General features: G+C 39.6%; 1 protein-coding gene across 4 annotated transcripts in view; it reads left to right on the forward strand.

Moving 5' to 3' along the window:
• Positions 1 to 2,340: 2,340 nt before the first annotated feature.
• Positions 2,341 to 14,300, forward strand: part of KCNJ3 (potassium inwardly rectifying channel subfamily J member 3) — a 154,658-nt gene continuing 142,698 nt past the window's right edge. Inside the window, exons 1-3 of one of the 4 annotated variants that reach the window (XR_006712888.1) lie at positions 2,341 to 3,515; positions 8,352 to 8,441; positions 13,955 to 14,064. Coding sequence is in view for 2 of the 4 variants with exons in the window: in XM_045479871.1 (XP_045335827.1) it covers positions 2,814 to 3,515; positions 13,955 to 14,171 (919 nt within the window). In the remaining 2 variants the exon portion in view is untranslated. Of the gene's footprint in view, positions 3,516 to 8,351; positions 8,442 to 13,954; positions 14,172 to 14,300 lie in introns of those variants that run through there. The other 3 variants (XR_006712887.1, XM_045479871.1, XM_045479872.1) reach the window with 3 other exon arrangements.

Consider the following 14,300-nt stretch of genomic DNA (forward strand, 5'->3'; position numbering starts at 1 on the left):
AAGCTAGTGTGATGGGGGTACCTGAGAGGTAGCCAAGATCTCCCTGAGGAGGATACATTCAGGCTGAAAGCTGAATGACTGAAGGATCCAGCAACATGGAACAGCAGGGCAAGAACACTCCAGGAGGAGGGAACAGACAGGGCAAAGGTGCAAGCATGGGGATTGTACCCTTGTGGGTTTCAGGAGTTGAAGGTGTCAGCCTGGCAAGGGCATAGTGTCTTAGGGAGAGTGTAGTCAGAAGTGAGAAAAGAATATATGTGTTAGTAACAGCATGGGGCCAACCCTCAAAACTCATTCCTAAACTCTTGGCCTTGTTGCAACTTTATAGCCCAGTATCTAACATCCTTCACAGCAAGCATAGTTTATTTTTTTTTTCATACCAACATTGGGAAAATGTTAACACCCCCAGTTTTTCCAGAGCAGAAGATTGAGTCTCAGTGATGTTTAGCTACTTGCTCAAGGTCACACAGTTTGTAAATGGCAAGGCCAGGATTCAAATCAGGTCTTATGATTGCAGACCCACAGCAGTTTCCACGTCCCACAGTGTCACTGTCCCTTCTTATGTAATCCTAAAGAATAACAGAGTTACTGACCTCTTATCAGGGAGCCTGCAGGAGAACACTCTGTAACTCGGGATAGATGACAAATGACAGTGAAAGACCAAAGGACAATGAGAGTCCTCTACTTATGGCTGACAAGGTGCAAGTCTTACCAGCACTAGGGTTTAGGACTAGAGGTAGAAGGGAGTACCTATTGGCAGAGAACTGGTTGAATGGTTATGTACTAATTTTCATTTGCATGGGAGTCTTACAGCATCCCTTTGCTTTTATAAATCATGATTTGATGATTTTCCAACAAAATCAATTTTATGTATCTGGGCTGAATAGAATATGTCATAAGATGTAATGACATTTTAAAACAAACATGAAATGTGGTGAATAACATGGGCGCTATATTAACTATTTCCTCACTTTGCCTCTCCGTTAAGTTAACTGCCAGGCCTGGCCCTTTACAATCCGGCTTTCTTCCCTCCATTACAGCCACACGTTAACTGTAGACATACTAAGCAAGCATTTCTAATAGAGCCATTTTCAGGGAGGATTGTGAGTCGTCCTATTAGTGTCTCCCTACCTTTCTGTTCCCGTCCTAAGGCCCCCTCTGCTACTTGCAACTCTGAGTTCTGAACAGGCTTGTCGTGAAGCCAGTTGGGTTCTCTGTTTATGGTGCGTCTCCAAATCCACGCATCGGTTTAAATGAGCGTCCTAGTTACAGCGACTATTGTTACTTCTTCGAGAGTGCAGCATTTGCCGCTGGCTGGGGGCTTTCGGACTTGATGCGGGGTGGGGGTGGGGGCGAGGAAGGAGAGTTGGCTGGCGTTTGGGAGCGGATTTGGTTGCTCCTCATTGGAGGGGTTCGCTTTTTCCTGAGCTGTCAGACACTGCGGGCTCAACTGAGGCGCGGAGGTGCAATTCAGGCTGGTGGAACAGCGGGGGAAGGCAGGGACAGGCGGGGCTAGCGCGGCTCTGCAGCTGATCACACGCACCGGCGCATACACCGCTCTCCCGCCGCCCCTGCTCGCGCCTTGCATTTTCCACCCGGAGCCACCGAGGCGCGGACAGGGAGAGGGGGACCGAGGAGGGGAGAGGCAAAGGAAGGCACCGTGAAGCAGAAGAAAAGCCGAAGCGGCGCTCGTATTTAACCTGAAAGTCTGACCAGCAGCTCGAGGCTCGAACCCCTTACGGCAGCACCGCCGTCGCCTGCTAAGAGAGCACAGCGCCAAGGAACCCTCAAGTCCCGCGCCCAAGTCAGTCCGTGCGGGCGCTCCAGGATCCTGCTGGTGGGGGCAGCGTGGTGCCCTCAGGGAGGTGCGGAGCTTGGGGGACCTGCATCGGTGCCCACCGTGGTACACCAGGAAAAGTGGGGGCGAGGAAAACAGCCGTGAGCGCCGAGCGCGAGGCCAGGCTGCCGCTGCCGCCCGCTGCGCCGCCTCCTGCCCCCTCCCGGTGGGTGAGTGCTCGGGTTTCGCGCACCGCCGCGTCTCGGCTGTGCGCGGGGGCGGCCTGGGGGCCTTTGAGAGTCCGTCGGAGGGCCCTGGGGGCGCCCGCGGAAACTCTGCGGCCCGCGGACGCCAGGCGGGAGCGTCTCTGGAGTCCGGAGCGGGGGACTCAGAGCCCGGAGGGCGTGGGTGGGGGGTGTTGCACCAGTGCCCGGCAGACATGCCTCTGGGCGGGATTTTGGCCAAAAGATAGGAGGCGGGAGTGCCGGGCGGCGGGGAGCCGGGAGCTGTTCCGGGGGGCGGGCGATCGGGTAGCGGTGGGGAGGGGGGGAGGGTCTGGTCCGAGCAGGTAGCGCAGTTTCGGCAGCCTGGCGAGTTGGCAGGTGGGGTGGGACTCGCCGGTCAACTCATTAATTTTAAAAGTCAGTTTGGGAGTGCTGCCGCAGAGGAGGGCTGTGGCAAGGCAAGAGGTGGCCCGGGATGCCGATGGTGGGGGAAAAAAAGAGAAGCCTCGAAAACCTTGGAGGCAAAATTGCGCTTGGGTTCCTGGTCCCTGCATCCCTCCTGCCTTGAGTGCGCGAGAACACTTTTTTTGTTTTAAGACTCAGCTTGGAGAGAAAGCCTCTGTCCCAGGGGAGGAGAGGAGTCCGCAGGGGGCAGAGAGCGCAGCTCCCGGCCGGGTGCGCCCCCCACCCCTGGCGCGCTCGCTTTTGTCCCCCCATTCTCCCCCGCCCCCACCTCCTCATTGGTGCTGGTTTGCAGCGCTCGGCCCCTGCGCCTTCGCTTCGCGTTTGAATCTGGCTCGCCCCTCCGTATTATGTCTGCACTCCGAAGGAAATTTGGGGACGATTACCAGGTAGTGACCACCTCGTCCAGCGGGTCGGGCTTGCAGCCCCAGGGGCCGGGCCAGGGCCCGCAGCAGCAGCTTGTGCCCAAGAAGAAGCGGCAGCGGTTCGTGGACAAGAACGGCCGGTGCAATGTGCAGCACGGCAACCTGGGCAGCGAGACGAGCCGCTACCTCTCGGACCTCTTCACCACCCTGGTGGACCTCAAGTGGCGCTGGAACCTCTTCATCTTCATCCTCACCTATACCGTGGCCTGGCTCTTCATGGCGTCCATGTGGTGGGTGATCGCCTACACTCGGGGCGACCTGAACAAAGCCCACGTCGGCAACTACACGCCCTGCGTGGCCAATGTCTACAACTTCCCCTCCGCCTTCCTCTTCTTCATCGAGACCGAGGCTACCATCGGCTATGGCTACCGCTACATCACCGACAAGTGCCCCGAGGGCATCATCCTCTTCCTCTTCCAGTCCATTCTGGGCTCCATCGTGGACGCCTTCCTCATCGGCTGCATGTTCATCAAGATGTCCCAGCCCAAGAAGCGCGCGGAGACCCTGATGTTTAGCGAGCACGCGGTGATCTCCATGAGGGACGGAAAACTCACGCTCATGTTCCGGGTGGGCAACCTGCGCAACAGCCACATGGTCTCCGCGCAGATCCGCTGTAAGCTGCTCAAAGTAAGTGTTACCCGCCCCTTCTCACCAGGCTCCCGCCAACCCTCAAAGGCGGAGATTGGCTCACCTGAGAACTATCCCCAGACTTTTAGTCTAACCTATCACACAGGTAAACCTCCTAGAGGGCGCGGGGTGGGGGAAAGGCAAGAGGTGGAGGGTTGGGCAATGAGAGCATAGCTGACTTCTGTTCCTTTGCCATTCACTCTCGTGCTCTTACTTATATTAATAATTCGGATGTGTTTTTATCACTTTCTGGATTAGTAACACTTACGCAGTGGTGTTGGCTCCTGGAGCCTTTAGCTAGAGTGCCTTGTTCTCTCTACCCTTACCGCTGCGCTCTTTAAAGAGTTTTTGATTTGTTGTCAATACACTACTCCACCAATCTTGAGGTACTAAAACCGAGCAGCTTTTATTTTGAAGAAATCGATTTTGAACTTGCCTTAACTTTCACTTAAGGCTTTTCTTTACTTTTTCTTCTTTTTCCTCCTAAGAGTATTAGCAGGTGGATTATTTCTTTAGGCTAACAGTAACTCTGTGGTCATCTTTTTAACAAGTGCAGTGACCTCAGAAGTAGTTAATAATGTGGAAGAAACAACACTTGGTCCTTTTATATTTTTATTTTTACTAAATATTTTCCTGGAGTAGTAGTATTCTGTGAAAGCTTGAGTGCTTTTCCTGTAGAGCGTCTCCTTAATTTTATTCTTAATTGCCCGTTTCTGTGAAACCTTTGTCAATTACAGATTTCACTTGAGGCTTTTCAGCATCCATTAAAGAAGATTGCTTCTTACCATCAGTAGTGTAAATGCTAGAACAGATTGCACATGGAGTGTTTATTAAAGCAAAGTCCATCTAGTCCTTAGAGGGCACCAGTACAAACGAGAAGCCCACCCTAATCACTCACCCAATTAGAGCCTGGGAATGAGGAATAAAAAGCTCAGTTCTCTCTCCATGTGTCATTTAATTCAACATTTTTTTTTTTTTTCCAATTCGACTTTTTGAGGTATTTGCCTTAGGTAGTTTTCAAATGTTCATAAATTGAAAAAGATGACTTCAAATAAAATCTTAAAAAGTTGTCTAAGATTGCATAGAGAACCATAGCCAGATTCAGAATTTAGCATTAATAAAATGAAATCTGGTAAATCTTTAAGTTGAAATTATGCCTTTGAAATTTCAATTCCACCCTGCAAGTGTATTGTTTTAAACAGCCTCAACTTACATTGTAGTTAAAAGTGCTTTTAAAAAGTTTGGCTCTTGTGTCATTTTCATTATTTATTTATAAGATCTTAACCCTAATTACTTTTCATCATGTTGCTCAGTAAAGTGTTAAGAGTTAACATAGCTCAGTTGTCCAGTCAGTCCACATCATTACATGTATTTACTATGCCATGGACAGTAACAAATACTAACTTCTGCACAGATTAGTGGCAAACTTTCAACTTTGTTTTGATGTGCCTATTCATTAAGATAACTGAATCAATAATTTGAAATCATGCTCTTTGCATTAGCTTCAGTGAACTGCATACTTTTGTATAACTTAGCATGTTGTATTAAAGTGAGTTGTGTGGATTAGGCTAAGCAGTTGTGTTGTAGACATGTTTATTGCAGTGATGTTATTTCCATGTGCCTGTTTGTATGAATAGATCAAGATGTATAATCTCTCTCTTTAGGTAAGCTACCTGAAAGACAGGAAAACCTCATTCATATAGTGCAAACTTCTCTGTCAAGGAATTCATGTTTATGTGACACTTTGAGATTCTTACTGAAGAATAGTTTGCCATATTGATTGGATATTAGAAATGTAAAATTAGGCTTTAAAGGTCACATATTGCTGTTCTTTAGTTTTTCAAATATATAAAATCATTTATTAAAACAAGTGTCTTTGGAGGCAACATATTTTAGATGTTTCTAGGCTTTATGAAATTTTAACAAAGCGAGAATAATTAGAATTAATCTACGTATCAGTTTTTTGTTGTTGTTTTTGTGTGTGTGTGTGTTTTGTTTTGTTTTGTTTTGTTTTTACAAAGGTACTATGAATCTGAAGTATCCAGTCTAACAGTGGTTCAGGACACTGGTAATTTTTACGCAAAGGTCATGTACCACATATACCTTAAGGAGTGTCCTGATTAAAAAAATAATAATAAAAAATGTATGGCATTGGCAAATTTGGATCAGGGTGCTATATTAACACAAGGTGATAAAACAACATCTGTTTAAATTAATATACCTAATATTCTTATAAAATTCTTATGATTTGTTAGAAGAGATCAGTGTTAGAAGTAAAAATAATTGACATGTGGTGTCAGTTTATACTTCAACAAAATTTTGGTGAAATGTCCTGCTTTCTGTGATGTGGGTTGGTCAGCTCTTTAGCCAGCCAATTAGTGTAGTTTGTTTGAGTTGATTTTTGCTGTAGCCATGGTAATTAAAATGAATTCTCATATTTCTTGTCAGTTCCTTAGACTTCATTAAAAAGGGGTCCTGTTTTATTAGGGAACTAATAACATTCAACAAAATTAGAGGGGAGATTTGCCCTTAATAAGTTACTCTCATTTTCTCTTAGGGACTGAGATGAAGTGACCTAAGACAGCCAACTATATTTTGAAAGAGGAGCTGTACCATAATCTTCAAGTAATAAATGCTTTGATATCAGTCTTATGCAGTCTTCTTGTTAAATATTATTACACATATTTAGCTTCCTCTTTTAACCCTGTGTGACATTTTAAATATAAGATGTATTTTTTTGATATAGAGAAATTTGGAATCTTAAGGCAACAAAAAACATAATCATCAATGATAATTCTAGTCTGTGTTCTTTCTATTATCTAATTTAATTTATATTTTTTCTATTGTTTCCTTATTTTTGAATAAAAACTTATTTTTCAGTATTAGTATTATTTAATGATTGTAAAGTAATTTCTGTTTTTGGGAAGACAGTAAGAACATGGATATGTCTTTCTTATCCTTGCTACTATGAATTTTACATGCATACTTTTTAATTTTCTAAGTTTTGATGAAAGGTTTTTTTTTTTTTTTTATAAAACTTCTCTGTCTTATATTAAAGCAAATTTTTTTTTAAGTAATCTTTAACCCCAACATGGGGCTTGAGGTTAGGACCCTCAGATCAAGAGTCACATGCTCTATCTATTGAGCCAACCACACACCCCTATGTGAAAGCAAAATTTTATTTCAACTCTGTTCCTGTCTTTCAACCTTGCAAATACTGCAATTTATTTCGGTATTCAAATATGCATCTTCCAACTTTATGCCTGCAGTGGTTGGTTTTTTTCTCAGAAAAAAAAAGGACATATTAAATAAAAATTAAAGGATATAATTGAAAGTTATTCTTTAAAAAGTATAATTATTTTAATAAATATAGCTACAGAAAGTTCTTTTAAAATGGATATTTTCTCTTTTCCTCTTCTCATCTCCATATTAATGTTTTATTTGAATTTTCTTTTTTTTTTTTTTTGAATTTTCAATTTATTTTAAGTACCTTTCTTTAAAAAAAGAAAACCACACTATAGGAACTAATACATAGCCTGCTCATGTTAAATTAATGTATCTTCCAGTTGAAAGTTTTAATAAAAATTCCTAAACTTGAGGCTGATGGCTCTAACTCTGGACCCTGTAATTTAGTGTTGGATTTAAAGGATACGGAAATCTCACTGTTTTCTATAAATCTAACACTAATAGTTGACTGCCCTTGACGTACACCTTGTTAGGGAAGATTTAAATAATATTTCTTGATACATTATTCAATAATTCACTAACTTATTATTCAGAAGCCATCATGTGTTTATTATAGGCACCCAGTCAAACTATATTTACATAAAGTAAATTTAAAAGCAATTATTATTGGATACATGTTTTGAAATGTAGAAATAAGGATACATTTTTCTCACAGAAGGGTAATTGTATTTCTTCATATTGTTATTCATTGCATATAGTTATCTTTCTTTTTTTAAAATTTTTAACATTTATTTATCTTTGAGAGACAGAGAGAGACAGAGTGTGAATGGGGGGGAGCAGAGAGAGAGGGAGACACAGAATCTGAATCAGGCTCTAGGCTCTGAGCTGTCAGCCCAGAGCCTGATGCTGGGCTCGAACTCACAGACCGCGAGATCATGACCTGAGTCGAAGTCAGACACTTAACCAACTGAGTCACCCAGGCGCCCCTATAGTTATCTCTCTTTCCTAGGAGAGCAGCTATGCAACCCTGAACTTTCACTTATTGAAAGGTAGTGGTGTGCAATCACCTTCTGATGTATCATATATATTCTTTTTGTATTACCTTTATAAATAAAATTTTCTTTCCATGGATACTCAGTTTGGATGCTGTCTAGTTTCCCCATATGAACGTGAGCAAGTTCAGATGCAATAAAAAACAAAATTGTTGTTTTTAAACCAATAAGTTCTTCATCCTCTTCACATGTCCTAACCTTTTGTTAATCTTTTAACCACAATGATTTCTGGACCACATGATTCCAGATTTTTTTTCATATATTTATTATTATTTGTCTTCGTTTCATACCTTGCACTGAAATGCAGTTATGTGTTTGCCTCTATGTGACTTTATTTTGTATGACTGACTCTTTCCACCAATTGGACTTGGCCAATTTTGTTTTGATCTTGAGATAATTAGTCACCTCCTTTTAAAAAATTAAATCTACAAATGAATGTCTAATAAATGCTGTTCTTCTGAATATTATACAAACTATCAGTAAGAATATTCAAAAAGCCTAAGACTGAGTTCCCCAGAATTCTAGGGACTAGATCCTATAATCATTGATTTTTTTTTTTTTTTTTTTTTTTTTTTTTTTTTTTTTTTTTTTTTTTTAGGTGGATTCATTATGTCTTTAAAAAGAAAGCACAGTTCTTACTTGGCCTAGCTTTGCTTTCTTCAACACAAGTACAATAATTCTCCAATAGGTACAGGACTTGTTTTGTTTTTGTTTTTTTTTAAAGCAGAATTCTCCTTCTTTTAAAAAGTAGTAGTGATATGTTGTTTTGTTTGCTTTGTTTTGTTTTATTTTTAATATGGTTCCTGAAAAGTACAGAGTGGCTTGTACTCAGGGGAACAGTGTGAACAGAAATAAGGGACATAAAGACCCACAAATAAACAGCAGTAGGTAAGAACAAATGATAAAGAGAAGTAGGAAAAAGCATTTGGTGGATTTGAGGGTGTTTGGTGAGTAGGAGGGGAAATGTGCATGTAGGGTTACAAATTCAGTCCACAGTTAATAAATTCCATAAAAGGCCCTCAAGGACTTATAAACCTGTTCCTTCATTTGAATGGTATAAAAACCTCACACAATTTATTACAGGACAAATTCCATTCCATTCTATGGGGTACTTTCTTGTCATAAAAATAAACATATTTATGGATGATTATCTCAGCATTAAAATTTTTTATTTAATGCTTGATGTTGGTCATATTTTTTCTACCTGAGTATTGATAGGAGTTCAAGCTTATGGAGCCAGAAGAAATGTGCAATGTAGTTATAGACAGTCCAGAAAAAATTCTAGGTCAGGTCCACACTCTCCTGTACCGGACTTGAATTTTGATCTGAGTCCCAAAACCATTGCCAGAACTGCTTCGAGTCACAGGACATTTTCGTTGCTTATTCTTGTACCTGCTTTTGGCTTATTTCCTAATTTTAGCTTGCAGATAGCACTCCGACCTCATTTTACGTCCTTTGTGTCTTCAGCATATATTCGACACGCACACACAACACACACACACACACACACACACACACACACACACACACACACACTGCATGTTTAAAGAGGAGAAATGAAATTACAGATAAAATGGCAGGAGGCTGAAGGCCAGAAGGGCTTGCTCTCTCCGTCTTAGCCTCTTTTTGTCTCTTTTCCTTTCCTAACCACTGGCCTTTTCCAGTGGGGACTTGTCGAAGGTAGTCGGGCACTGGACAAGCCTTGGAATATGATAGAGGAACATCTCATGAATCAGATGGTAGTGATTAAATGTTCTTTTCAAAATTCCCCTAGCCTCCCTCCGAGCTAGGAAAGAGTACAGTGGTTATAATTAGAACACTGTTATGGGTTGGAGAGATGGGAGAAAGGCTGCAAAGAGATTGATTGTATTGGTGCAGTGTGTTCCTGTTGAATGAATGTGGACAACTGGTCGCAAATCTCTCAGAGGAGGATGGCCAAATGTAGGTCTGCCAGGGCAGTTCTAAATGTGCATCTCAGAGCTCTGTGTGTGTGTGTGTGCACGTGTGCATGCAGTGTGTCTTTGGACATGTACTCAACAGTCTTCATCTGTAATATGAAAACTATTTGTCTATAAAGTCCATGACATTGATAGTCCCTTTCAGGCATCTGTGACTTTTGACTCTCTTTTCCACTTTTAGTCAGAATTTGTAATTGATTATCTTGTAGGTCTCTTTTAGACTTTATGGGAGTGCAGAGTCATTTTATATATAATTAAATGTGTATCATAAAAATACTACTTTTAAATAGCAAAATTTTTATACTGAAGGATAACTTAGAAATTATTGCTACATGTTCTACTTATAATTTTTGTACAGTAAACTTAAACTTTAAGCCTTAGATTTCTTTAATTTTTTTCTTAACTCAGAATTTGTTATAATGCAGTCAACCAGAAAGGCTTTAAAATGGCAGAAAGGTGCCAATTTTCTTCCCAAAATTCCATGCAAATGAGAATAAAAGTTTTATGGAAGTCATTCTCAGGTCCTTGTGTTTTTAAACTGAGTTCTAAATTTTTGAGAGTTTCAAATTTTCCATGAACTGTTTTTTTTTTTTTTTTTTGGACCTCTTTCTCACTTTCTTATTGAATCATTTTATGATCTAAATGATTATTTCATCAGAAAAAGTTAACTGTAGTTATCAGATTTTTAGAAATTTTAACAATTTACTAACATCAATCTTAGTCTCTAGCAATTATTTTTAATTATTATTGATCCTGACTGTATTTATTTATACATTTTTATCTAGGAAATGATCATGGTTCTGCATACCCTTTAGGATTAGGAGGTTTGTAGAGCTAAAGGAAATAATGTGGACCATAAGCAAACTGCTCTATTAATGAAGGATTTCTTCTCAAAATTCTTAAGGTGACATAGTAAAGAAAGGTTAGCTTGATTTTTATCTACATTTTTTTTTGCCTGTTACAAAAATTCCTGGGTGAGATATGGTAATTGATAGCTAAATAAGAAAACTTGAAACTGATGGAATATCAATGCTACTGATTTATCATATACTCAAGATAGAGAGCACATTTTAATTTTATGAAGGCACATACCTAACTCTTTTCTGTATTTCCTTTTTCACTTACATGTGTATATCACAGTTCCTTGAACAAAAGTTCTCTCACTCCACTTATACAAGTTGAGAGACTTAGAACTAACATAGGGTTTTTCCCCTCTTTGTTCCAGAAAAATCTCTGGAATTGCACCAGAATTAGAAAAGCCTAGATTAGAATTCCTTGTAAGCCTATAGTAAAATGTGTGTGCTTCTGAAAATGTATTTGGTAAGTGTATGTAGGTTTCTGGAACATTGTAAGTATTTGGCTGAGCACTGATAAGATAACCTTGCTCTACCCAGGAGCTCAGACTTCAAACAATTGCAGTACTGTAAGCACCTGCCATACTCAAACCACACCCTTCACTCCTCTAAATAGAACATCTTTCTATTTACTTCACAGTGATTGATAGGCTTCCCAGTCTATCACAGGGTTAGAGAAGTGAACAAAAATCAGGGAGGTGAGCATATTTATAGTTGAAATATTTGTTGGCCTAGCATGAAGGAAGAAGACCCAAAGGATAAAATTGTGGATACCTATGGTGTCTCAGAGCAATTTAAAGAAAGGTTAAATTATATGGCATTCACTGGAAAATAATTTTCAATGAGTATGCAGGGAATTTTATCTGAAAAATATGTAAGCATGGAAAACATCTTTCAAAGTAAGGAACGTGTTACTTTCCACATAGTGTCACATAATAGGTACAGTTGTCAACTTTGTTTCTTCTATGACTTGGATAGCATATAAAGCATTTAGGGAGGGGGAACATAGGTATAATTATACATAGGTATAATTTTGAACAAATTTTTAAAATCAGAACATGTATGGAGTCTGAACGGAACAGACTCCTACGTATTTCACTCTAAATTACCTCTATGTGAATTAACTGATTTGCTAAAAATGGAGTATTTCTTATTCTAGGTTGGCATTCTCCTGAAAGCTTGTTTTTAGGCCACATCCCTTTATGGTTTGTTGAATGATCAGAGAATATAAAAGTTAATAGATTACAGCCTTTTAGAATGGGGCACAGGTATAGAAAGGAAGGGATTAATTTTACATATATATATTAATTTTAGTTTTGATTTATATACATAAAAATTAGAAAAACATCTTTTGGGGGAGAATTATTTTAAAATAAATGGAGAATTGAGTTCTTAACGAATTATTTTTGGGAACGTTTTCATTTAGTACAGAAAAAGCAGAGCTTAGAATAGTTAGTGAAACGACCTAAATTCTGTTCACTAATTATAAACACCAGAATACCACCTTGTGTTTATATAGCACCTGTTTCTTACTAGGTGAGAGAACAATGACTTAGGGTTTTTGTATTTATTTGTTTTTGTTTTGTTTTTGGCTTTTATTTTGTAATATTAATGAATACTTGTTATGCATTTCTATAGTTGGAACAGTGCTAGTCTCATTCATGTTTTACTAATTTGAGAATGAATTTAGAAGCATAGGTAACTCTACTGGCTTAGAAATGTCTTGTTTTCTCCAACATTGGTTGTTAGAACTACTCTTTTTATTTTTGGACTATCAGGTTTTCCCCTGGATTTTTTTCTTGTCAGAATCATTATTATTATTGTGGTGATTATGATTATGATTATTATTTCTCCTCCTCCTCCCATTCCCTTTTCTTCTCTTCTTCCTCCTCCCCTTCCTTCCCCAATACCTTCCCCTTCTTCCCTCCTCCTCCTCCCCTTACTCCTCTTCCTCCTCCCCCTCCTTCTCCTCTTCTTCTTCTCCTTCTCCTCCTCAACTGCTTACAAGTCATAGCTCAGTATTTCATTGAATTTTTTCTACACAAACAAAATTCCTGAGTATCATTAAATACAAAGTAGCCTGCCTAATTGACTGATTTTGCCGTTGAGACTCGGCAGCAATCACTGCCCTAACAGTCTACCGCTCGCTTGGTTCCATTTTGCCACAGAGGACATCTTACTAAACCATATTTCTCAGTGTTTTCAGACTCATTTATTCCACATAAAAAGCCATTGTATTTCTTGGAACCCTGAAAGTAAGGATTTTGTCTTTAAATTGCCACTTCATTGGACAGACCAGTGTTACAGATTGTTTTGTTTGTTAAATTAGCTTGGCAGAGTCTGTTAAATATATTGGATTCTTCCAAGCCCCATTTCCCTCACATTTTTCTGTATGCAACTATTTAACCCTTTTTACTGGCATCATCATTTAAATTAAACAAATGTTTTATTATACATGATCCTTCTAAGGAACAGATATGGAAAATAAAGTGAGAATGAATAGAACAGAAAGAAGTTTACTTGCATGGTTTGCTAATTGTTAATAGTCAGTTTTAATTAATCTTTCAGACTTTTATCATGTAAGCAATTTAAGTTTTATGATGATTTCTACTTATACTGAATGCCACCAGCTTAGGAAAGTTTTGGTAAATTGTAAGTTTACCCAGTATAGATTTCTAATTGTATTTTGATTAAAAAACTTAAATTTGGCACAATTTTTACAGTGTGTTTTAAAATTCATAAAATAGAGAGCTAAACACTTTAATACAGTATACCATTAGGAGTTTGAAAGCCATCAGCTAACAGCATATGCCTTTTCCTTATATTATGTGAGCTGTTGGATACATAATATGATAACATCTTCACTTTAATATAAAAGTTTATATCAATTTGTTACCTTACAAAAGTCCTAGAAAAATTGTTGTTTTGCTTTGTAACGATGCAATAAATCTCTTCTTAAATTATGATCAACCTTTTTCAGCTTCAACAAACTTCCAAAGAATTGCTTACTTATTTGCTTTGTGAGGAAAACAAATCTGGCATGCAGTGAGTTATCCTGGAGTGATTTATGTCAAGCAGTAGCCATGTACACTCAGTTCCACAGTTTGTGCTAACAGCCATTGTTGGACCAGGCATTTCTCCAAAGCTCATGAGTTAGGGAATGGTAATTATAGTAAGTCGTATATTATAAATAATGCATGTATGTTCCCCATGAGCTATGTGGGATTTCGGCCCATTTGCTAGAACATAGCTGCATAATGATTTGTTTGGATTTTGTTGCAGATGATTGATAGTGCAGAATGTTGGCAATGATGTAAATTACTGTTGGGCTGCCTTGAAAATTTCAGTACAAGTGGTGATTTCTTCTCTTTTTCTGTGTGCTTGTCTAGTCTCGGCAGACACCTGAGGGTGAGTTCCTTCCCCTTGACCAACTTGAACTGGATGTAGGTTTTAGTACAGGGGCAGATCAACTTTTTCTTGTTTCCCCCCTCACAATTTGCCACGTGATCGATGCCAAAAGCCCCTTTTATGACCTATCCCAGCGAAGCATGCAAAGTGAACAGTTCGAGATTGTCGTCATCCTAGAAGGCATTGTGGAAACAACTGGTGAGTAAAAACATGGATATGTCATCAAATTTCTTTGTTCCATAATAACATTATATTACATGCACAATATCTGTCATGAATTGGTCGAAATGTCTCAGTTCACAATAATGAAAGTAATGACTTGTCTCT

This window comes from Leopardus geoffroyi, chromosome C1 (assembly GCF_018350155.1).
Source record: "Leopardus geoffroyi isolate Oge1 chromosome C1, O.geoffroyi_Oge1_pat1.0, whole genome shotgun sequence".
In the NCBI taxonomy this organism is placed as follows: Eukaryota; Metazoa; Chordata; class Mammalia; order Carnivora; family Felidae; genus Leopardus; species Leopardus geoffroyi.